This window comes from Berkeleyomyces rouxiae (assembly GCF_048999995.1).
Source record: "Berkeleyomyces rouxiae strain 22BRR77 chromosome Unknown BrBRR77_ptg000002l, whole genome shotgun sequence".
Taxonomy (NCBI): domain Eukaryota; kingdom Fungi; phylum Ascomycota; class Sordariomycetes; order Microascales; family Ceratocystidaceae; genus Berkeleyomyces; species Berkeleyomyces rouxiae.
In genome coordinates, this window is record NW_027396492.1 from 4,372,527 (window position 1) to 4,394,681 (window position 22,155).

General features: G+C 55.1%; 10 protein-coding genes across 10 annotated transcripts; 5 read left to right on the forward strand and 5 right to left on the reverse strand.

Moving 5' to 3' along the window:
* Nucleotides 1–359: 359 nt before the first annotated feature.
* BROUX77_002806 (uncharacterized protein) lies at nt 360–1,174 on the forward strand (the record flags this gene model as incomplete). The annotated part of the gene is made up of 2 exons (XM_073747387.1): nt 360–869; nt 947–1,174. The coding sequence occupies 2 exons, from the start codon at nt 360–362 to the stop codon at nt 1,172–1,174; spliced, it is 738 nt and encodes a 245-aa protein (XP_073607888.1).
* Nucleotides 1,175–1,741: 567 nt separating this feature from the next.
* BROUX77_002807 (uncharacterized protein) lies at nt 1,742–3,153 on the reverse strand (the record flags this gene model as incomplete). The annotated part of the gene is made up of 3 exons (XM_073747388.1): nt 1,742–1,858; nt 1,926–2,939; nt 3,073–3,153. 3 exons carry the CDS (start codon nt 3,151–3,153, stop codon nt 1,742–1,744), a joined length of 1,212 nt encoding a protein of 403 aa, XP_073607889.1.
* Nucleotides 3,154–4,098: 945 nt separating this feature from the next.
* On the forward strand, nt 4,099–4,993 carry BROUX77_002808 (uncharacterized protein; the record flags this gene model as incomplete). Its single annotated transcript, XM_073747390.1, has 2 exons — nt 4,099–4,809; nt 4,871–4,993. 2 exons carry the CDS (start codon nt 4,099–4,101, stop codon nt 4,991–4,993), a joined length of 834 nt encoding a protein of 277 aa, XP_073607890.1.
* A 354-nt stretch (nt 4,994–5,347) lies between these two features.
* Nucleotides 5,348–7,546, reverse strand: BROUX77_002809 (uncharacterized protein; the record flags this gene model as incomplete). Its single annotated transcript, XM_073747391.1, has 1 exon — nt 5,348–7,546. The coding sequence occupies one exon, from the start codon at nt 7,544–7,546 to the stop codon at nt 5,348–5,350; it is 2,199 nt and encodes a 732-aa protein (XP_073607891.1).
* A 520-nt stretch (nt 7,547–8,066) lies between these two features.
* Nucleotides 8,067–9,881, reverse strand: BROUX77_002810 (uncharacterized protein; the record flags this gene model as incomplete). Its single annotated transcript, XM_073747392.1, has 1 exon — nt 8,067–9,881. The coding sequence occupies one exon, from the start codon at nt 9,879–9,881 to the stop codon at nt 8,067–8,069; it is 1,815 nt and encodes a 604-aa protein (XP_073607892.1).
* Nucleotides 9,882–10,733: 852 nt separating this feature from the next.
* Nucleotides 10,734–12,467, forward strand: BROUX77_002811 (uncharacterized protein; the record flags this gene model as incomplete). The annotated part of the gene is made up of 3 exons (XM_073747393.1): nt 10,734–11,909; nt 11,977–12,328; nt 12,391–12,467. The coding sequence occupies 3 exons, from the start codon at nt 10,734–10,736 to the stop codon at nt 12,465–12,467; spliced, it is 1,605 nt and encodes a 534-aa protein (XP_073607893.1).
* Nucleotides 12,468–12,978: 511 nt separating this feature from the next.
* Nucleotides 12,979–14,142, reverse strand: BROUX77_002812 (uncharacterized protein; the record flags this gene model as incomplete). Its single annotated transcript, XM_073747394.1, has 2 exons — nt 12,979–13,689; nt 13,834–14,142. 2 exons carry the CDS (start codon nt 14,140–14,142, stop codon nt 12,979–12,981), a joined length of 1,020 nt encoding a protein of 339 aa, XP_073607894.1.
* Nucleotides 14,143–15,073: 931 nt separating this feature from the next.
* BROUX77_002813 (uncharacterized protein) lies at nt 15,074–16,540 on the forward strand (the record flags this gene model as incomplete). The annotated part of the gene is made up of 4 exons (XM_073747395.1): nt 15,074–15,131; nt 15,199–15,342; nt 15,403–16,308; nt 16,383–16,540. 4 exons carry the CDS (start codon nt 15,074–15,076, stop codon nt 16,538–16,540), a joined length of 1,266 nt encoding a protein of 421 aa, XP_073607895.1.
* A 288-nt stretch (nt 16,541–16,828) lies between these two features.
* On the reverse strand, nt 16,829–18,625 carry BROUX77_002814 (uncharacterized protein; the record flags this gene model as incomplete). Its single annotated transcript, XM_073747396.1, has 3 exons — nt 16,829–16,846; nt 16,911–18,477; nt 18,567–18,625. 3 exons carry the CDS (start codon nt 18,623–18,625, stop codon nt 16,829–16,831), a joined length of 1,644 nt encoding a protein of 547 aa, XP_073607896.1.
* Nucleotides 18,626–19,154: 529 nt separating this feature from the next.
* On the forward strand, nt 19,155–20,070 carry BROUX77_002815 (uncharacterized protein; the record flags this gene model as incomplete). The annotated part of the gene is made up of 4 exons (XM_073747397.1): nt 19,155–19,193; nt 19,307–19,317; nt 19,639–19,803; nt 20,007–20,070. The coding sequence occupies 4 exons, from the start codon at nt 19,155–19,157 to the stop codon at nt 20,068–20,070; spliced, it is 279 nt and encodes a 92-aa protein (XP_073607897.1).
* Between the last annotated feature and the right edge of the window lie 2,085 nt (nt 20,071–22,155).

Sequence of the window (22,155 nt, forward strand, 5' to 3'; positions counted from 1 at the left end):
CTGGTTGTGTGGAGGTTTGTGATGGTGGGAGGTGATGCCGGGACGCAAAGATTTCGAGCCTTCTGCTCAAGGCTGTACCAAAACCTGCCAGGGCCCAAAAAGGCGCGTGTCAATTTCTTCCAGCCTGTGCTAATTCCGGTGCCAGACTTTAACCCTGCCCCACTCAATTCCGGCCTACGAATTTTTGGTGCGACTTGAGCTTGGGGCATGTTCAATTTGGCGACTTTCTGGCTCCGCAGAAACGACCAAGTCGAGCACTGCGGGAACTCGCCGGCGTCTTGATTTTGTGTGCCGAGACTTTGTCGGGTTTTGTCTGGTTTCCTCCTGCTTTGAATCTCGTCGCTCTTGCCGCCGCCGCCATGTCCGACCCCGCCTCCAGCGCCGGTCCCAAGACCCTCGTCAACGACCCGAAGCGCACCGGCTTCGACCCGGCGCTCGCCTGGTACACGAACCTCTTCCGGGCGTGTACGGGGCAGATGACGGGCGAGGGGATGCTCAACTACCGCGAGAGCCGGTACATTGCCAACGAGGCGCGCGACTGTGCGCGGTGCGAAAAGTACCGCGACTGGCTGTTCAAGTTCTCGCCCGTGGTGCGCTTCATGCAGGAAAAGGTGGGCATGCTGCACGGCGAGTTGGACAGCCGCAACGTCATCTGCCGGCGCTGCCCGACGCGGCTGACCGACGACGGCAACGTGCACCGCATCGGCGGCGGCTTCAGCCCCGACCACGGCATCCTCATCTGCGCCAACGAGGTGCGCAATCGCAAACACATGGAGGACACCCTGGCCCATGAAATGGTGCACGCCTGGGACCATCTGCGCTGGAAGATGGACGCTGAGAATAACCTGCGCCATGCGGCCTGTACAGAGGTGAGCGAGCTTTTGTGCTCCGCCACGAGCAAGACCGCCGGCCCGGGACATGCTGCCTACTAACACACACATGATAGATCCGTGCCTCGATGCTCAGCGGCGAGTGCCGGTGGACGCGAGAAGTCTTTACACGAGGAAACTGGAAGCTCTCGGCGCAGTTCCAAAACTGCGTGCGCGGCCGGGCAATACAGTCGGTCATGGCCAGAGCCAAATGCCAGGACGAGGCCCAAGCAACCAAAGTCGTCAACGAGGTTTGGGACTCTTGTTTTGCTGATACCCGTCCGTTTGATGAGGTCTACAGATAGCCAAGCGCAGCAGCCCGGTCGCAGGGCCTAGCCTGTCCTGCTTGTCTATCTATTCATTTCAAATATTATACTTGTATCACGCCCTTCTGTGTTTTGTGCGCCGGGACCTTGGTCTCTTGTATTTTTAGGTTACATACTAGTAGCAACATAGAACCAATACACCGCTTCCATGTGGTAGAAAGTTATGGACATTCCATTCCACAGTTGTCACCACTGTCAAAGAGATCCCCATGACGAGGAAACAAGTTGAAGATTACATACTCGGGAAAAAAAAAGACATTTTTGAATAACGATCTGGGGCTTCTTCCACTCCTCGCTAGCGCTAAACCTGCTCTCACCGCGATAGCCACGCCACAGATAACAAAGGGAGGGGCAGCGAAACGCAAATAAGATTCAAACAGCAGGCGACATGTGGCGTGGTAATCATCAATGGGCGTATGCATGTGGTATGTATGTGTGATGCGCACAGTCTCGATCGATGTTGTGCTCCATGAGGTATATGCTTGGGTTCGTAAGTTGTAAGTGATGTGGTTCTGATTCGGGTTCACGCCTGGGGTCTCAGCAATGTCACCGAGAAGCTTCGCGCATAGCAGCTCGCTCGCCTTTGACGCAGTGCTTGATGATCCACGGGTGCAATTGGACTTGGTCGAGTGGCAGCCGGCGTTCGGGATCCAGTACAAGCAGCTGGTTTTCAGTTAGCAAAGATGCCGCGCAAAAAAAAAAAACAAGGCAATTGTACAAGCAGACTCACCTTTTTAATGAGATCCCTAGCCTCAGGGCTGACCCATGACGGAACTGTCATGTCGCATTTGAGAATGCGCCGCTGTGTCATGACCTGCGTGTCTTCAAACGGCGCCTCGCCCACCAGGAACTCGTAGGTCAAGACGCCCAGACTCCAGAGGTCAATTTTTTCGTTGTATGAGTTATCTGCGCTTCCCGGTTTGATCATCTCGGGCGGGAGGTAGTCGAGAGTGCCGCACATGGTCCTTCGGCGGCTGTTGGGCGCATGGACACTCCAGCCAAAGTCGGAGATTTTGATTTCTCCGTGGATGCCCATGAGGATGTTCTCGGGCTTGATGTCGCGGTGGATGACGTGTTTACGGTGCAGATATGACAGGGCAGAGGCCATCTGTGACACATACTGGGCAGCCTTCCATTCTGGAAACTTCCTTTCTTTGCGCAAATGCTTGTAGAGCTCGCCCTTTCCGGCAAACTCGAGGATTAGAAAGACACGCTTGCTGTCGTGGAAGTGGCCGTAGAGTTTGAGAATGTTGGGGTGGCGCAAGTTGCTCTGGATTTCAATTTCGCGGCGGACCTGCTTCTCGACGCCGCAGCCGACCTGCAGCTCGGCCTTGTGCAAGACCTTGAGGGCACAGATGAAGCCGCTAGTGCGTTCGCGGGCGAGGTAGACACGGCCAAACTTGCCTTTGCCCAATGGCCGGCCGATTTCAAACATGCCCAGATGGAACTGCTTGGGCGGTGCTGGCTGGTCGATGGTGGCCAGCGAGCGACGCTCGGCCTCTGCTGCGTCCGAACTGGCGCGGTCGCTGTCTCGTAATCGTTCGCGCTCGCGTTCTCGTTCTCGTTCCCGTTCGGCCGCTTTTGCCGAGGCTCCGGCTGTTGATGCCGTGGTTTTTCGCAGGGGCGAGTTCATGCTGGACACCGAGGCTTTCCATTGTGAGTTCTGGTGGGAGCTGGTGGTCTGTGACTGGAGGGCCACCTTGACGAGGGTTGGCCGGGTGCCTTTGGCTTGGGAGGCCATGGTCTAGTAGCAGGCAGAACAGAAAGCAGTCAGTACGTGAGTCGGCGGCACCGCGTTGATGGCGTCTCGTGGGTGGCGTCGTGGAGGGAAGAATTCTGGAGTGGCTTGTGGCTTCGCCTGATGAATCCGAGCTCACCTTGCCCTTGCTGTAAATGTCGGCATTTTCGTCATGCACCGACATACGCTCAAGGCGCGATTCCAGCGCGCGAGTGGCCATCGTGATGACGACGGAAGCCTGCGACGCGGTGGGGGGCGGCGGGCGCAGAAAACGATGGGTGATGGGTGATGGGCGATGGGCGATGGGCGATGGCGGAGGGGAATGAAAATGAATTGTGAGAGTGAGAGAATTACTTAGGCCGGTCCCAAAGGCGGTGGAGGGGGTACAAGATACAAGATACAAGATGGGACAGCGAGGGCAGGAAGGCCGAGGGCGGTAATTGCTCAATTGGTCGTGATATGACGAGTGGTGATGTCTGTGTCTGGCGATGATGGCATGTGAAATTGAAGTGCGGAAAATGGGGGAAAAAAAGAACGAAAAATTCACAAATTAGACGTCTCTGGGCACTGGGCTTATAAGACTGCGAATTAAAGGCATAGACAAAGCCTTGTCGTTGTGCTTGCTGCAAAGAAAAGATGTCAAGACCCCCCTCACCCCTTGTCGTCAAAGACAGGGATTGTTGCTGAGTTTTTGGATGTGGCGTTGACCCAGCAACGGCCTGCGATAGGGTCTGAAGGGATGACGCACGTTAGGGTTTGGGGCTGCATCTTTTGACACGCACGCTGCTGGCTGCAACGAGCGCCGTCGTCTAAGTAACAGCTGCAGGTCGCCTCTGGAGAGACGCTCATTGTATCGTAGTTAGTTGGAGCCACACAGCCAGATCCATGTGCGCACACCAAGCGTCTGTCTGTTCCTCTGCCAGGACAGCATGTTCGGTGAGCCCCGGTGAGCGTGTTCACCGCCCCACTCAAGCTGCTGACCGAAGCTAAAGTGCCCCACACCTGGCAGCAACCAAGCTCCGAAGCTGAACCGCATTGTCCTCGAGACGCTCCGCCGAGCCATCCACGGACGCACATTTGCCGCCCTCCCGATCCCGTCTACAGTCTGCAGAGGCCACAGCGCGCATAGCCAATCATCCCGAGCCTGACCATCCCCGCAACCGACATGATGACGAGCCCCGCCGACACCAAGTTCCCCACGCCGGGCCGAGGCTCGGCGTCCACGACGACACACACGCAGGGCAACTTCCGCATCTCAACACGCAAGCTGCCCATCTCCAAGGCCGGCCCGATTGGCGAGATGGAGACCAAGCTGCAGATCCCCGTGCCGGAGATGATCTTTGGCGACAACATGGTGGCCATTGAGCATGTGCCGTCCGGGTGGAGCATCGAGTTCAACGCCTTTGACGCCCTGGACGGCGTCGACAAGACGGAGAAGAACATGCTGCAGGTGTCGTATGCGCGCGACTGGTCATCGTCGCGCGAGACCAGCAACGCCGACGTGCGCGAGGTCGTCAAGCCGTACGACTGGTCGTATACGACGCCGTACAGCGGAACGTTGGATGCCAAGTCGGCGGCGATGATGGGGGAGGGCAAGACGCTGATTCCGCTGGAGCTGCTGAAGCGCCGGGACCCCATCTTGTTCTTCGAGGACGTGGTGCTGTACGAGAGCGAACTGGACGACAACGGCATCTCCATCTACAGCGTCAAGGTGCGCGTGCATGAGAAGCGCATGCTTCTCCTGGCCCGCATGTTTATGCGCCTGGACAATGTGCTGGTGCGCATTCGGGATACCAGAGTCTACGTCGACTTTGAGACGGACCACGTCATCCGCGAGTACACTATCAACGAGGCGCCTTTTAACGCCATCAAACAGGTAAGTCAACCGCAGCAGCGCTCTTGGCGACTCTCCCTACTGACCTGGCATATCTGCACAGTCCCTCCAGATGACGGGCCGGTTAGCAGACGACATCACAATTGCTCTGCGTGATGCCAACATCATTGCATCGTTGATCAAGCCAATCGACGGAAAGCTAGATGAGGTGGTCCTAAAGACCTAAGCGTCTTGCCCCTCGGACAGAGGGACTGGACTAAGCAACAAAAGAAGGTCGGGGGGAGCATGGGAGCGAGCGTTGGGGTTGGAGCATACAGCAACGGCATTTTGGTTGGCATCTTTTTCTTTTCTTTTCTTTTCTCTTCGTATGTTATATACTTCAGGTAATCCGTCAAAACAGCTTAGTACAAGGCATGGTCAAACAACCCGTCTTTTTGATAACAATAACACATGCATTTTGCTCTTCGTAAGGTCTAGTAATCATAAGCTACACCATCGACTACACCACCACGAGTTGCATACCGAGCAACAGACATGATAGCACTCCCGGCCAGAATCACCCCCAACGACACAAAGGTAGCTACCGCGCGTTCGGCGGCGACTCCGGCTCCGTAACCTCCTCAAACTCCATCTCCCATTTATCCACCTCCTTGAACTTTCTGACAGCCTGTTTCAGCTCTGTGGACTTGCCATTCGACATGGACCCCGAGCTCGTCCCACTATCCTGCGTAAAAGTGTCGTCCGGCAGCGGGATAAACGTGCTGCGCTCCGCCTCTTCCTCCGGAGAGGCGTCTGCAGGGGACTCCGCGGCGGCCACGACACCCGAGGGAGCATCCGCAGCCGCCTCGGGTGCCGATGTCTGCGCCTTGGGAGTTCCATATGTCCGGCTGATCCGCCGCGACGGCTCAAACTGCATGCGCTTGCGCTGGGCCAGAGTGGTCACAGGTGCAGATGCGGCAGAGGGCGCCGCGTTGCCTCTGCTCGTCGGCCGGCTGGCGCTCTTGCGCCGCATGGGACGCACCAGTTCGTCTTCGTCGTCGTCGGCGCCGGGCTCGAGCTCGTGTACTTCGGCGTGCTGCGTGCGCGTGCGGCGCTGCGGCAGAAGAGTCTGCAGCTCGGCCGTGAGGACTTTGGGTGGCGGCACTTTGGGCGCTTGGCGCGACTTGGCCTTTGCGTGGCGTACGGGACCGTAGTTGGGCGAGTGCGTCAGGGACGGAGGCGAAGAAAGAGGCGACGAGTTCTCATGGTCTGGTCCCCTTTGGCCGGCGCCGTTGCGTGCTCGGATTGGCGTTGTGGGAGCGGCGTGACGCCGTCGGCGGCCGACATCACGGATGGAAGGCCAGGCGACTGGTGAGCCTACTTCTGAGCTGCTACTCATGGGCGGCGCCAGATCGGCTGAGTTGGGAGTGGGCGTGGAGGGGCGGACGTTGGTGACTCTGCGGACGGAGAGGGGAGAAGGGAGAGACTCTTCATCGGAGCTGGCATCGCTGAGCGATTCGTCAGGGATGTCGATATCCATTGGTGCTACGGGTGCAAAAGACTGCTCAATGGATGGTACTGGCGCCGAAGATTCTGCAATAGTTGGAGGAGGAATAGAAGCCGGGACCTCGACTTCAGGACTTATGCCCGAAGAAGGTGCGGATGCAGGCACCTCAACCTCGGCCACACCCGACTCTTCTATCGGCAAGGCTGCCTCGGCTTCCTTTTCGGCAGCCTCGTCGGGCTTGGCCTGGGATTCCACTTTAGGCTCGACTTCGATGCGAGCAATCTTCTCGGCCTGCCCAATTTCCGTGTGCGCTTCGGAAGTCTTGCGCTTCCGTGGAATAGTTGATTTACTCGCCGACGCCACCAAATCGAGTGACTGGTGGCCCGTACTTCGGCGCTTATTCAGCGGAGTCGATATCGCATCTGGTTGGAAGTCGTCCATGCCCTCTAGATCATCGTCGCCGTCGCTTATTGCGTCGTCCTTTGCATGCTCCACATCAGTGCCAATGTCCGTGCCAATATCCGAGTTGTCTGTCGCTACAGAGTTGGCGCGACGCCGCCTATTTGCGCCCAGAATACTGGGCTCACGCGCACGCCGGCGGAACAGGCCAATGTTGAATGTGGACGCAATGGTTGACGAGTTGCCAGTGCCGCGACTGCTTGGCCGTATGGGGCCCGAGACGCTGCCTGCAAAACTGGGTTTGCGCGAACGCCCACGACGCTTGAATTGGCTGACGCTTATTGTCGAGGTATTTGCTGAAACGGTCGCCTGTTCTGGCCCGATGTCGGTGTCATTGAGGTCCAGGTCGAGATCCGCATCCAGGTCGCTCAAGTCGGAGCCCAAATCATCAAAGACTTCATCATTAATGTCTAGGCCTGATGTGTCTCGACGCGATGCGCGGCTGCGGCGCACAGATGACGGTTGTTGTGGTGTAGACTTGGTCTCGATCCGGGTAGATTTGCCGCGCATGTCCTGCTTGATCTGCACCTCCAACTGCAACCTGGAGCCCCCTAGACTACCGCGAGTAGAGCGGCGGGCCGTCGAGTCTGTGGATGCCGATGCTAGCTCAATCTTTTCTTTTTCCCTAGGACCGCTGCCTGTCTTGGGCGCAGTGGATGGCGGCGGAGTCGCACTGTATATATCGCTGCTAATGCTGCGGAGGCGCGATGATGTACCAGGCGATGCACCAGTCTTCTCTTCAGGCGCGGCGGGAGCAGGAGATGTGCGAGTGGGGTGCGGCACCTCGGCGGTGGGAGCTCCGCGCATGCGGCGCGTCCGTGTTGGGCGAGGCATCGTGTTCCGAGGGTCGGGGCTGATGGAGGGTTTTCGACAGTCGACAAGAGAGAGAAAAGGGCGCTACCAAGCTCGATCGGTGCAGCGCAAGATGCGACAAGGCGGAGGATTGTGACGTTGGGGAAAAAAAAAAACTGTACTGGGAATACACAGCGGGAAGACGAGGCACAGGGTCAGCCAGCCCCATTCAAGGAGAGAGCTTATCAGCTTTGTCTCCCATTTTGCCCCGTTTTGGGAGGAACGCGTAAAGCTTTGTTCTGGCAGCGTGTCGCGCTTGAGGCGCGTTCCTGCTTCTTAGGCCCTAGCAGCCCAGCCCCACATCCCCACATTAACTATGTACATAGTTACATATATCCGTCATCTTATCAATCGGCAAAGCGACGTCAGACTGCCACTCACACTGTGTTGGGGAAGCATAAAACAAAAGCTATTAACTATAGTTACATGACCGCCGAACCAGGGGATAATCGTACATGCAAGCAAGCGCCAGACCTCTAATACAAGCACCAAACACAACATGTTAAATCAGGGCCTGGCCCATGAACATGCTGTTCTTCACCTCTGCAACCACGTCCTTGCGGTCGTCGTTGCCCACGAGGACGATTCCACGGCCACGGCGGCCCATACGACCAGCACGGCCCAGACGGTGGATAAAGTCGATGGTGGTGTGCGGCACATCGTACAGAATGACGTGACGCACGGCGACCGTGTCGATTCCCCGCGACATGAGATCCGTAGCCACCACCACCTTGACGTTGGGCAGAGACTTGCCAGGCTTGATGCCAAGTTGCTTGTTGGGCACACGCAGTGGTTGGGACGTGGTGAACTCATTCAGAGCCTCGGCCTGGTGGCGCTGCTCGGGCGTGTCGCGGTTCATGGCTACAGCATTGATGCCCTTGGATTTTAGATACTCGGCCAGTTCCTGTGTCTTTTCCCGCTCGTTCACAAAGACCATGATACGGCGCACCTCGATATCATCATCCTCGGATCTGGATCCGTCGTTTTGGCGCATGGCTTCACGGCCAATACTGTAGATGGCATCGGCGCAGGCAAGATCTTTGTTATTTCTGTACGGGTCCTTTGAGACATCAATGACACCCAGTTGAACACGACGGGGGATGGCGTGTAGGTTTGGCGTGGCGATGCGAATCATATCGGGGTAGTGTTCGGCCAGGTACTTGTCTAGGCGCTTGGGGATAGTAGCTGAGCAAACTACAAGGCGCTTGACTGAGGGCAACGACTTTTCGAGGATAGTCGTGGTGACGGGAGTAAACGAGCGGTCAAACAGCGAATCGGCTTCGTCGATTATCAGATCAGTCACACGCGCAAGGACGTTGGGGTCTGAGCCGGCTATGGAGGCAAGTAGATGTGGAGTGGTGACGATGAGATCGACTCCTCGTGGAGAATACAGATTCCGGTGGATCACGAGTGGGCTTAGCTGTGAAGACAGTTTTTCTGATCTAAACTTGGCTTCGTGGGCCAAAGTCTTGGCGACAGCTCCGACTTGGTCAACCAGTTCGGCTGTTGGAACAAGCACGACGACCTTGGGCCGCGCCATTGTAGGATGGGGCTCGTCAAAGGGCGCAGCCGACTTGTTGCCCTGGATACTCTCTGCGGCCACACGCTGGCGCTCCTTGTAGTCGGCAATCTCAGGATCATCTCTCTCGGCCGTCTTCAACGCGTTAACGGCGGGGATCAGGTATGCCAACGTCTTTCCTGATCCTGTCTCGGCAGCAAGAAGGTACTCTCTGCGCGTCTTTGCCTTGCTCTGCGATAGTATAGCGGGAATGGCGAGCCTCTGGACGGGAGTGGGCTTGATATCAACCAGTCCCCGCAAAACATCGGAGAAGACAGCAGAGCGGACCTGGGGCAGCAGATCAAACTGGTCAAAGGACTCGAAGCGCATCATCTTGTCCTTGATTTCATTCCGGCGGCTGTACGGCATGGTTGACAGCGATTGCTGCATCTTCAAGGCTTTGCGGTCGTCCCTGCGGGCATACTGGCGCTGGTTACGGTCGTGGCGCTCGTCGTCCTGGCGGCGGTGCTTCTCGGCGCGCGCAGCCTTTGACGGCAGTCTCGCAACAGTCTGGTTCATGCTCCCAAAGGGGCCCTCGACCATGCGCTTGTTAGTCTTGCCGCCTACCATGGGCGGGCGTGCAACAGTCTTGGATAGCACCATGCGCGAGGGTGTGCTGCGGCGGGCGTATGCATAGCTGCGCACGGAGACGGCCGTGGAGAGACGGACGCTGGGCGCAACAGCCGCTGGCAACCGGGCGGCTGCCGAGGCGGAAAAGGCGCCGTTGGTGCCGACTGGCCGTAGGAGCGCAGACAGCATTTGTAGCAAAGGTGTCGGTGAGTGGCCGGCAATTTTGACTGTGCAGAACAGACAAGGACCAGGACGGGCTTGTCAGTCAGTGACGTCGTTTGGGAAAATTCTAGCAGTGAGGAAATTGGGCTTGTGAAACGTCGACAGCTGGCGGACAGTTGGCAGGCGCAAGCAGCCAACGAAGATGGCGAGAAGCGTGGTCTCGGAGTGCGGCTTCACAACCTCAAATCAGACTGGCTGACAGGCGAAACCATAATCACAGTCTCTGGATACAAGACAAAGACCCCCGATCCCTGGCTCCCGGGCCCCGGAAGCACAAGGACCACCCCTCTCAAAGACCAAGACAGCGCCGGCCCGCTGCGCAAAACTACAGCCCGCGTCATTGATTGCTGGGACCCACTTTTATTGTGTATAGGCGAAGCTCAGTGCGCCGCCCGTAATTTGGATTGTTTTTTTTTTCTCACGACTTGGTTCTGCACTTGCATTGTTCGCCGTTTTTATCTCTAGCCAAAGCGGCCTTTGCCACCACACGCAACAACATTCTTAATTATCCACCGGTTTTTTTCTCCCTGCTCTCGCAATTGTCGAGGCACCCTGGCTCTGCTTGATTCTGCCGCCAGTCCGTTTGCGGCACTATTATTACATGCCTTGCTCAAAGCGGATGTTCATCCAGTAACACTCTGTAACTAGTTAACCACAAGTACATCACTCCATCTTCCATACTCTCAAGTACCGCTACAAGACACACGCCGACAGCCACTCGCGCCTCGATTCTTGCTTGGGCTTTCTCTCGTGACAGCGACACGTCCTCCTCCAAGCGACCGAGCTCACCGCCCGCCCTCCACCACAGCCTCCTCCAACATGAGCACCGACCCGTCATCGACCAGTGAGCGCAGTCCTCTGCTTCCACGCCCAGAGCCGCCCTCGTCCTCCTCTGCCCTCAATGCCTCCGCCGCCGCCGCTGCCGCCAATGTCTCTTCAAGTCATGCCAGCAAACAGGCCCGCTCCGTTAGCTTCGATCCGAATCCCGTCACACGCACCTTTGAAGTCGACGCCCTCGAACACCGCCGCCAGCGTTCCCGCCCCTCGCCACAATCGCCACACAGCCTCGGCGGAGCCCCGGTCATGGCCGCCTTGAATCTCAACAGTAAATTGCGCCGCCGGAATAGCACCACGCCGGCCGGCACATCGCCCGCCTCAACAGCCCTCGTGTCGCCCGGTATCCCGGTGCCCAAGATCGGCCCGCAGCGCACAACCAAGAACGCACAGAAGCTCAAGATCCTGCCCAACCCTGAGGTTGACAACGACGACCAAGACTACGAGAGCGGCCGGGACGTCTACTCGCAGTACACCCGCATCAAGGACCCCACTGCCCGCCGCGATGCTGCGCGTCTCGGCAAGGCCGACCGCAACCGGCTGCCCCGCGTCACGGCCTACAGTACCGCCGAGCACTTCAATATGGAGGCTGTCCTGCGCTTCCTCAAGGGCAAAAAGAAACGCGGCGGCAATCCCAAGTTCTTTGACGAGTGCATATACTCGCCATATTCATACACGCATCTGATTGACGAAGTCTCCTACTCGGCCACCACCACCCACAGCGCCAACGACCACTACATACAACAACCCGACGATCCCGTTCAGGCGTACGAACGCCGCCATAGCACCGGCAGCGACATGGACGGCGGCTTCAACCGGAACGACCTGCTCAATCTCTCGTCAGAGCACTGCGCTGACTCGGTTATTGACGACTCACCAACGCTCGACACCAAAGTACACACGCCCGAGGTCTTTGTCTTTGAGTACGGCGTCGTCGTCATCTGGGGCATGTCTGAGATTGACGAGAAGCGCTTCCTCAAGGAAATTTCCAAATTTGAGATTGAGCCTCGCAGCAAGGACGCCATACAACTCGAGCTCTTCAACTTCTACTACACCCACGAATACCAGGCGCGCATCTACAACGACTTTATCACGCTCCGCGACCGGCAAAACTACATGACCAAGCTGGCTATCTCGCATGCGCTGGCACAAAGCGTCCAAGTAGGTTTAACCCGATTCCCATGCCCATCCCATCCGTATATCCTCTTACTGACCCATCACCCCACAGACATCCCTCTTTGAAGACCTCGTCGGCCTCGCCATTGAAGAATGCAAAGACATCCCCTCACAAATCGCCCTCACCGGCAAGATCGACCTGTCAAGGAAACAAATAAACATGGCCATTGCCGACCTGTTCAACCTCCGCATTGGCATTCACCTGACCGGCTCGGTCCTCGACACGCCCGAGCTGTTCTGGACAGAGCCACACCTGGAGCCCGTGTACCAGGCAGTGCGCGAGTATCTCGAGCTGGACCAGCGCCTCAACGTCCTCACAGACAGACTCGATGTCATTGCAGACCTGCTCGCTGTGCTCAAAGAGCAGCTGTCCCATGGCCACGGCGAAATGCTGGAGTGGATTGGTAGGCCGTCCTTTTACTACGAGACCCGCGTTGTGCTCATTGTCTAACATGCCCTTCTGCAGTCATTATCCTCGTCGCCATGGAAGTCGTCGTGGCCACGATCAATATCATCGTCGATCTCTATGTATCACCAGAATAGCCGGGGACTTCTTGTCTGGTTGCACCGGCTGCATCTTCTGTATCTCTCGTCTTTTCCACATGACCATCCCCTCCAACTCTTCCATTTCTAGCTCTATACCGCACGCATTCACACCTTTGTTTTCGCCAGACAGCAACTTGGCCTCATCTTTGGCATTCTCTAGCACGCACATGTTTATTGTAGAAACCCAGTCATTAAATTCAACCGTCTGCAGAAAAAATACCAAGAGCAATAAAATCCATCGGGAAACACATGGCAAAAGACAGGGAACGAACCCTTTGTAACTAGAAGAAAGTCAAAATAACAAACATTCCAAGTAAGAACAAGCATACCGCGACGTCGAGATGGCAACATGTCTCCCATAAAGGCCGACCAATATGAATAAGGGTTACCAAACCAGCAAACCCAACCATACACATACAAGGATATATCGGCAGACGACGAACATCACAGCTAAATTATACCACAGTCTGTCTGAATATCTCTTGGACGCCACCAGCGCACACCAACTCTAATCATTCTTGGGCGACGTCGGACGCGTGTCCGGACCATCGGCCATCTCGATATCCTCGTCCTCGTCTTCAGCAACGTCTGCATCGACTTCGGACGCCTTGGCCTCGCTCTTAGACTCGGCGTCGGGGTCAATGTCGTCAGCCTCAATGTCCACGTCGGCCTTGGTATCAGCGTCGGCATCGACATCGACATCTGCCTCGGCCTCAGCCTCGGCCTCCGTATCCAAGCCTTCCTTGTCTTTGTCGCCGTCGGCCGCCTTGCCGTTTATTGACGAAGACTTGGCCTGTTTCCCCCTGGTGGCGGCAGCAGCCGACGCAGAAGCCTTTGTCTTTTTCTGGCTCTGCTTCTTCTCGGCCTCTTTGACAAGGAGATTGTACTTTTCCTGGTAGTCCTCGCGCAGGTCATTGGGCAGGTCCTTCCAGCCGCGTTCTAGCTCATCGTCAATGTTGAAGTCGGGCTTGTCCATGTTATCGGCAGTAAGATTCTGGCGCATTGACGAGCAGTACACCTCGAAAGCGCTGGTCGGGAGCGACTCTGATTCGGCGTCGGCGTCGGCTTCCGCGTCGGCCTTGGACGAGCCACTGCCCTTGGCTTCGGTGGTCGGAGATGCAGGCGCCGTGCCGTTTGCGGCAGCAGCAGTTCCCGAAGCGTCGTCGGCAATGGAAGGCTTGCGGTGGCCGCGCTTGAGGCGCAAAGGCTTATCCTTAGGCTAAACAGGCAAAACGGTGGTTAGCATCCATCAAACACAGAGTATTAATCACAAGCCAAGACAAGACAAGACAAGACTAAGGAAGGAAAGATGGAATGTTCCAAGACTGCGCACCAAGATTTGAGGAGAATAGTGTAGACGTACTGTTGGTGGTGGGCTCGGGCTGCCGTCGGAATCCTCAACGTTTGTACTTGTTCTCTTGGCCATCTGCTCGAGCAAAAAGGCCCGCTCGAGGCGCAGCTTCTCGACCTGCCGCTTGAGCCGGGCAAGGCGCAGGCGGCCGCTGTCGTTGACTTCTTCAATCTCGTTGGTGCGGTGGCGGAGGTAGCGGCACTTGCGCCGGTACGCCTCCTCGACCGACGGCGGCAGCGGGTGCGGGATCATTCCGTTGCCTGCGGCCGACGACTCGGCCGGAGCGACGCCGGGGGCGGCTTTCTTGGCGCGCGGGGCCATGGTGCCGTGGGCTGTGTGCGTGTAAGGGTGTGTGTGTGTGCCAGAGAGCGGACCGGAAGGGAAATAGAAACAGTCGAGAGAGATGCCGCGGCCAGGGCGCTGCGGTGGTGCAGAGCGGCCAAGGGCGGTGAAGCTGAGGCTCGGGTGGCGGGAAACTAGACGGGCGAAGCTGCGGATGCGACACGGTGCTGAATTGGGATCGGGGCAATGGTTTTCTCGGTGTGTTGGATATCGAGCTGATGGAGAAATTCAAGAGGGCAGGGCTGGCGAAATGCAATGCGCAAGGTTTTCAAAGTCGCGCTGGGAGAAGGCTTAAATTCAAATCCTTTTGTTGACGAGGGATGTGAGGCAAGAATTGCACTGGCGCTGCGTTGCAGAAAAAAAAGGCTCCAGCCAGGCCAGACTAAGACGGGAAAAGCGAGGGTCAAGTTAAACTTGCCTCAAATCTGCCAATGTGGGAATATAGAAATATGCAACAGCAGAAGAGACGTTCAGTTCAACAGGCAGAGACAGAGAACCAACAAATCTAAATAAACCTAAACATCTCGTGTCCTCACCGTGTCTCTCAAGGCCATCCGTCCTGTTGCTGTGCCTCCTCTCCAACGCGTTGCTCGTCTCGCATCACTAACATAAGCTCGCCCCTTCAAACCCTAAGTCTTACTCCCAGACCCTATCCCCGGGGCCGTCAGCCCGGCCAGCCTGCCCCAAAACTACAGTCATGGCCGACGGCCCAAAGCTCGCGTTTGGTTAGTTCTGCGTGCCATGTCGCAGCATAGCGGAGACGTCAAGTGGCCAAGAAAAAAACAAAAAAGGCAGATGCGTCTATAAATGCCCGCTTTCCCGGGTGGTGCTTTGCCTCTGTGTTTTCCGTCAGGCTCACTCCATCAAATAAATCCAAGTTTCCATCGCCAACACCACTACATCCACCAAAATGACGTACGACAAGGATCATGGCCGCCAATACGACATTGTTGTCCTTGGTGCCACGGGTAAACCCTAATCTGCCGGCCAACCCTTGAGGTTTCTGTCTGTCCTGCTACTAACCCGCCGGCACAGGTTACACCGGCCGCTTGACGTGCGAATACATTGTCAAAGAGTTCCCGCCGTCGTTGAAATGGGCCATTGCCGGCCGTTCCGCGGAGAAGCTACAGCAGCTCGCCGAGTCCATAAAGAGTCTTGATGGCACGAAAGAGCCTCCCGGTGAGCACCTGCAATTCACCGCCAGAGCCCTCGAGACAACACATTTCTAACCATCACCAGCACTCGAGGTCTGCGACTCGAGCACCGACGCCACCATTGCCCTGGTCCGTAAAACCTTTATTCTGCTCACCTGCGCGGGGCCCTACCACCTCTATGGCGAGCCCGCTTTCCGCGCCTGTGCCGAAAATGGCACCCACTACATCGATGTCTGCGGCGAGGTAGTCCACACCAAAAAGATGTCAGACCTGTACGCCGGCGCCGCCTCCCAGAGCGGCGCCATCATGCTGCCGCAGTGCGGCATCGAGTCCGCCCCCGTCGACATCTCCACCTGGGCGCTTGCCCAGACGCTACAGCGCGAGCTCGGCGCTGCCACAGGCCCCGTCACCGTCGCTCTGGAAATCCACGGCTCGCCGTCTGGCGGCACGCTGGCCACTGCCTTCTCGCTGCTCGACTCGTTTTCTCTTGCAGACATGAAGAGCGCGTATGCACCCTACGCCTGGTCGCCCGTCGCCCGCCCCGCGACGTCGGCCCCGCCGCCGCCACAGTCCTGGTGGGCCAGGCTGACGGGCCTGCGCAATGTGCCCGGCCTTGGTCTGCTGACTACATCGCTTGCTGCCCGCACCGATGGCGCGCTGGTTGAGCGCTCGTGGGGCCTGATGGAGAGTGTTCCGTCGCTCAAGGCTTTTAGATACGGCCCGGACTTTTCCTTTGCCGAGTACTTTCGCCCGAGTAGTGCTTTGCGCGGCGTTATGGTGCACTTTTTCACTATTGCTATGCAGCTGGTCATAGCTACGCCGCCACTGAGAGCTTGGGCGAGATCATATGTCACCCAGCCTGGCAATGGACCGAGCCGCGACCAGGCCAACAAGGAGACCATCGAGTACACAGGCATCGCTGTCCCCTCCCCAGATGCTATGGGAAAAAGAGCCTTTTCCCAGGTAAATTACTCTGGGCCCATGTACTACTGTAAGTGTTCAACATACCCCCAACTACGTACTTTGCCGGCAAGACTCGGATATTAACTAGTGAACCACTCTCAGTGACTGGCCTTCTAGCTATGGAGGCAGCTAGAGTCCTTCTCGAAGTTGACACTAAACTTGAAGGCGGTGTGTACACACCCGCTTGCTTGGGAGACCACTACATCACCCGTCTAGCGAATCATGGCTTCAAGCTCGAGACCAAAATCATCGATGCCTAAAGGCCCTACTCCCTTCCCAATGAATAATGAAATAATCCTCCACCAGATATAAATGCATTATGATAGTATTTGATTACAGGCAAAAAAAGTAAACCTACGCTTCATAAATGGGCCTCGATAAGAGTCGGTCTTGTTCGTGTTTATAATAATTTTTAAGCCATCCAAGTCCCGTTGTTCGCTAGTCCCAAAAAGAAAAAGTCGGGAGCTGAAAACAGCCAGACTCCGACTTGACCATTGATTCATTACACCATTATGCCCGAGATCATTCGTTAAAGAAAGACAAAATGACTAGTCCTCATCCCAGTTCTGTAAGATAGTTAGCATTCGTATCGTCGGGAAGGTTATGTGTTGTATCTTGGGATCAACTTACAGGGTTGGGAGCCGGCGGTTTCGGGCCACCGGCCTGCTTGGCCACGATGATTTGGTCAACAGACAGTACTGTCCGGACAGCCTCAGTGGCCAGCTTGATAGCCCAATGCTTGGTGATGAGCAGATCCAGAATTCCCTCGTTTTGAACATTCAGGATGCCGTTCTTCTCATTGTTCTCGATATCAACACCAGTGTCCCAGTTCTCCGAATCGTAGTGGGCGGCATACAGTCTGCTCAGAACTTCAGTGGCATCCAGACCAGCGCTATCGGCCAGCGAGCGGGGAACAACCTCAAAGGCCTCGCCGTACTTCTTGATGGCGTATTGCGGGAGGTTCGAGGTCTTGTCGCCAAACGCTTGTATCCGCTCGACAAGCTGGATCTCTGTAGCACCGGCGCCGGGAACCAGACGGGCATCACGAGTGATGGCCTTGACAACATTGACGCCATCGTCAACGGCACGCTCAATATCGTCCAGATGGTTCTGGGTAGCTCCTCTCAGGACAATGGTGGCCGTCCGGGTGGTCTCGTCCTCCTGGCGGAAAACAGTCACACGGTCACCACCAATCTCCATGGTCTCAACGACATCAATGTTGCCCATCTCATCAGGCATGGGGGCACCGAAGCGGGCTAGAGGGGAAGCACCAGCCACACGGCAGATTCTCCGAAGCTCAAATTTGCTGAGAACACGAATCAGTAGGATTCCGTAACGGTTGAGGTAGTGCAGGGCCAGTTCGCCAACGGTGGAACCGGCGATAACAACACGCACACCAACGTCATGCAGTTCCTTGACGGCAGCCTCGAGTTGGGTCTCCTCGCCCTTGGTGAAATCCAGCATATCCTGAGCGTTCTTCAGGAGAACAGTGCCCTTGGTCTCGGTCTGGCTGGTATCAATGGCGCAGGTGTAGACGGCAACCTTGGCCTTGCTGGCCTTCTTGACAGAACCGGCAGGCTCTTTGGGGAAAACCATGCCCTTGACAACACGGCTCTGGTTCAGGCTGCTACCCATAATCTTGACAACTCTGATGTTATCCACGTTGAAGTGGACGGGGTTCTTGGGAAGGACAGAAAGGACAGCCTCGGCGACCAGGTCACCGAGGAATTCCTCGTTTCCGGTCTGCTTGCTAGCAATGACGGTGCGAAGAGCCTTGCTGAGCTCCTCCTTTGACTGCATATCGCCAACCTTGTCAACAGCAAGCTTCTCGAGAGTCTCCAGGGCAAAGTTCTGGGCCATCTCGTAGCCGGAGACAATGTCGGCAGTCTTCAGACCCATACGGAGAAGGTCCTCGGCCTTCTTCAGCATCTCTCCAGCCAGGATCATGACCAGGTTAGTGCCATCGCCCATCTCAGCCTCCTGCTGCTGAGAAGCCATTACGAGCAGCTTGGCACAGGGATGGACAACGTCGAGTTCCTTGAGAATGGTAGCAGCATCGGAAGTCAGAATCATCTTCTGCAGGTGGTTGATGACAATCTTGTTGCGGCCATAGGGACCGAGCGAGGTTTGGAGTGTCGAGGAGATGGAGCGGCATGCTTCAATATTGCGAAGCACGGCACCGTCTTCGTTGTCATAGCTGGCAAGTTGGGCCGGCGTTAGCATACAGTACGAGGCGTGAATCAGCAGCCGATGAAGCTGCAGTTCAATTGAGAAGCCAGTGCTCACCTATTGTAGCCAGGCTTGAACAGGCCCGCACTGGGTGCGCTGGGAATGTTGAGGGACATGGCGAATGTGCTGTGGCGATTGTAACTCCCTGAGCAAGACCAACAGAAAACAAACGTCACAAGAGGTGTCGTCAACTATCTGCAATAGGAGCTTTGTCTCGTTGAAGGCCACCAAAAGGCTACCATATGCCATACAGCATACAGGACCCAAAAAATCTCCCCTGCTACCTATGGAGGGGAACTAGCCAATTAGCGCGTGCTACGCGTGCCCCGCCATCAGCTCTTCTAATCCCCTGAATTTCCGGCTAGGGTACCTCTGTTTAGCCGGTGTTTTGGCGACATGAGTAATCGGGCCCATTTCAAAGGGTGCTTTTTAGCACCTTGTTCCAGAATTCAGCCTGCTGACTACAATACCCCACAACTGGGGAAGACCCATACAATCACGTGAGTGCCCTTGAATTTTGCGCACAACGCTAAAAATTATTGTGCGTCCTTGGAACGCTGGATATTTCCACTGTTGCGTAGATTCTCATTCTCCGCATCTCAAGACAAACAATCGTCAGTCTCACCAACCACATCACACATCAAAATGGCTAAGCGCACGAAGAAGGTCGGCGTTACCGGCAAGGTATGTTATTAATCTCTCAGCGATGATGCTGCTGTCCCATTGTCGGACACACGTTGAATCACTCAACCTCTGGCAAACTATCATGAACGATTTTTGCTAACAAAACTTTACAGTACGGTACCAGGTAAGAATCACCCCTCTCTCCGAAATCAAAACCTCGCGGGCTCCAGCGGCAAGGACAGCTGTTCGATTTGTCTTGTATCAAAGCTATTCGGAATCATCAACACTCATGACTTCTCATCGAAAATTGGATCCGACGTCACAATTTATCCCACCTTCCATGATCAACCATACAACAAACATCAAATTTATCGATTCGACTGCCAGAGCTTTTATCCAAGACCACCCAAAGCTTCCGACTAAGATCAAGACCAAGCTCAACAGCATCCTTTGATGGCGATGGAGCTTAGCCTACCAAGACCCAAAATACTAACCCAACCGTCAGATACGGTTCCTCCCTCCGTAAGGTCGCCAAGAAGGCCGAGATTTCGCAGCACGCCCGCTACACCTGCGCTTTCTGCGGAAAGGACAACGTGAAGCGTCACTCCGTTGGTATCTGGAACTGCAAGTCCTGCAACAAGACTCTGGCTGGTGGTGCCTACACTCTGGCGTACGTTTCTCCTCAACACCCTCCTCTTCCAATATCTTCACTCTTCATACTATCAAAAGGCTCAAATGCCCTGTCTATCTATCTTGTAAACCCATCGCCACACAAGTTGGGATAAGGCTGGCATTTGTGGCAGAGTGCGAGCAGATATATTACCTTTGCTACGTCAACAATGACCGGGATAAATTTGCTAACTCTCGTTGTAGTACCCCCGCTGCCACCACCATGCGCTCGACCCTGCGTCGTCTGCGTGAGATTGCCGAGATTTAAACAGAACAATACAAATAAAAAATCAAAATGCTTTTGTTCTTTTCGGTATCTGATTGTTTTTTTTGGGCAAAATTATGGGCATGATGCAAACGACCGAGATGTCGTGAACGATCCGGGCGTAACGTAACGGCTAGACTCTCTATGTCAAAATCTTTTCAGGAGAATCAAGATCTCTTCATCAAAACGCTGTGTCATGTGTGTAAATGGCTTAATTTTTCTTTTAGGTCTGTGTCTGTCATGACTGAGGGGGAAAAAAGGATTTGAGTTCATGTCAGCTGTGAGACTGAACAGCTTCTGTATGACGGACCTTTTTTTGCGTTTTGCTATCAAAAGGCAAGATGGCTTGACATATCGACCACGCTGGCCCGACGCCAGTGCCGTCTTTGGGTCTGTCTGGCTCAAGGTTGAAAGAGTATGACATGCTGGGAGGCTTAAATGGGATGATCATTTGTGGATGCTGTTGTATGCATACACATGCAAGTAAGGACGTATAGTGTGTATCAAGGACAGGACTGGTGGTGCTGGGTCTCGTATACAATGAATGCCCTGCGTCAAGGGAAGTGCTTATTTCATCTACATGGCACTCTTTGAGTGGTGGTGGGGGTTCTTTGTTTGTGCAGTGAGGATCATGGCAAGACATTGGTACAATATAGGCTTGATATTTGACTCAGGTGGCTTGATGAGATAGAAAGCTTTTTTTAGTTTTTCTTTGCGGCCAAAATAACGCAGTAGAGGTGAGAGGTGAGCTGCTGATATTACTCGCAGCATGACACAAGGATCCATCCATTCAAAGCAATACTTCAGACGGGAAAGCACAAGCGGGTAAAAAAAGGAAAAATGGGAGGCCATGGCATGTGCTTGGATGTATGTATGTAACGAAGCAAGAGGAAATGATGCTCCGAGTTAGTTACCTTTATTTGTAAGAGAAAATACATCCAATGTAAGGGTTAAGGGTTACCGACTTGGTGTTGGAGCAGAAGGGCCAGACTAACTAGTCAACGCTGCAGCGTCTGGATACTACTTGTACATACATAGTGTTAAGGTTTTTGTCGAGTCGAACCAGAGAGCTAGACATGGTCACTCTTGACCGTCCTAGTTATGTACATATGTACAGACAGGCTTTGTCGCCTGGAAACAAAGGGAGGGATGAACTATAGTTATATGTGCATGTATGTAACTAGTTACAGGTCCTACAAGTCAAGTACGTAGCGCGAAATTAAGCGGGCGACAAAGGAGGCAAACTGGGAAAAACAATTGGCCCAGATGGCACAAGGGAACTCAGGCTAGGGCAAGACGAAGACGGGAGCATGTTTCTTTGTGCTTGTGCTTGTCGGATCCAAGACTTTCTGCGGCAGAGGGAAGGGCGAGGGCGAGGAGAGAGATAGAGAGATAGAGAGGCCCTTGGCCCAAGTATTCCAGCATGAATGGATGAATGGATGGATGCACAAATTTATGTATGTGTCTACATATGTACATACATACATAACTGGTTGACTAACTACACACATTGTAACATTTGCTGCAGCAACAAGACATTTGGAGACCGGGGATGTGCTCAAAGATGAATCCTGCAAGTAGATGAGGATGAGGACGGACGGCAGGGTGTGATCAACTGGCATCAGGAGCTTGAGGAAATAATAGTGTAAAAGAGGCTAGAAGTCCATGGCTGTGGTTGACGGCGAGGTCACGATGGGCTTGGCTTGGCTTGATGGGATGGGATGGATGAGATGGGAGCGAGGGCGAGGGGACCACCGGGGTACTTGGACTTTGCGCTACTCCCGGGGCTGGAGAACGTACCCCCCAAGTACTGCTATCTAGACTCTCTTGGCCGGGTGCTGGTGGCCCGAGGACTATTGGGTTTTCTCGTTGGCAGTGCCTCCCCCAAAACCCGAGTGATAAGAAAGCCTCTCTAATTATAGGATGCAAGCCTTGAAGGGCAGAACAGACGGAACGAACTGTTCTTTCGCCATGGTGTGGGGTTTGCTCGTTTCTATGTCCGTGTTGGCCCCTGGTTATCTGCCTTGGTTGTTCTGTTCTCTTTGTGTCCTGTCGCCTTGACATCTCCTAGTAACTCAGTATGTATGT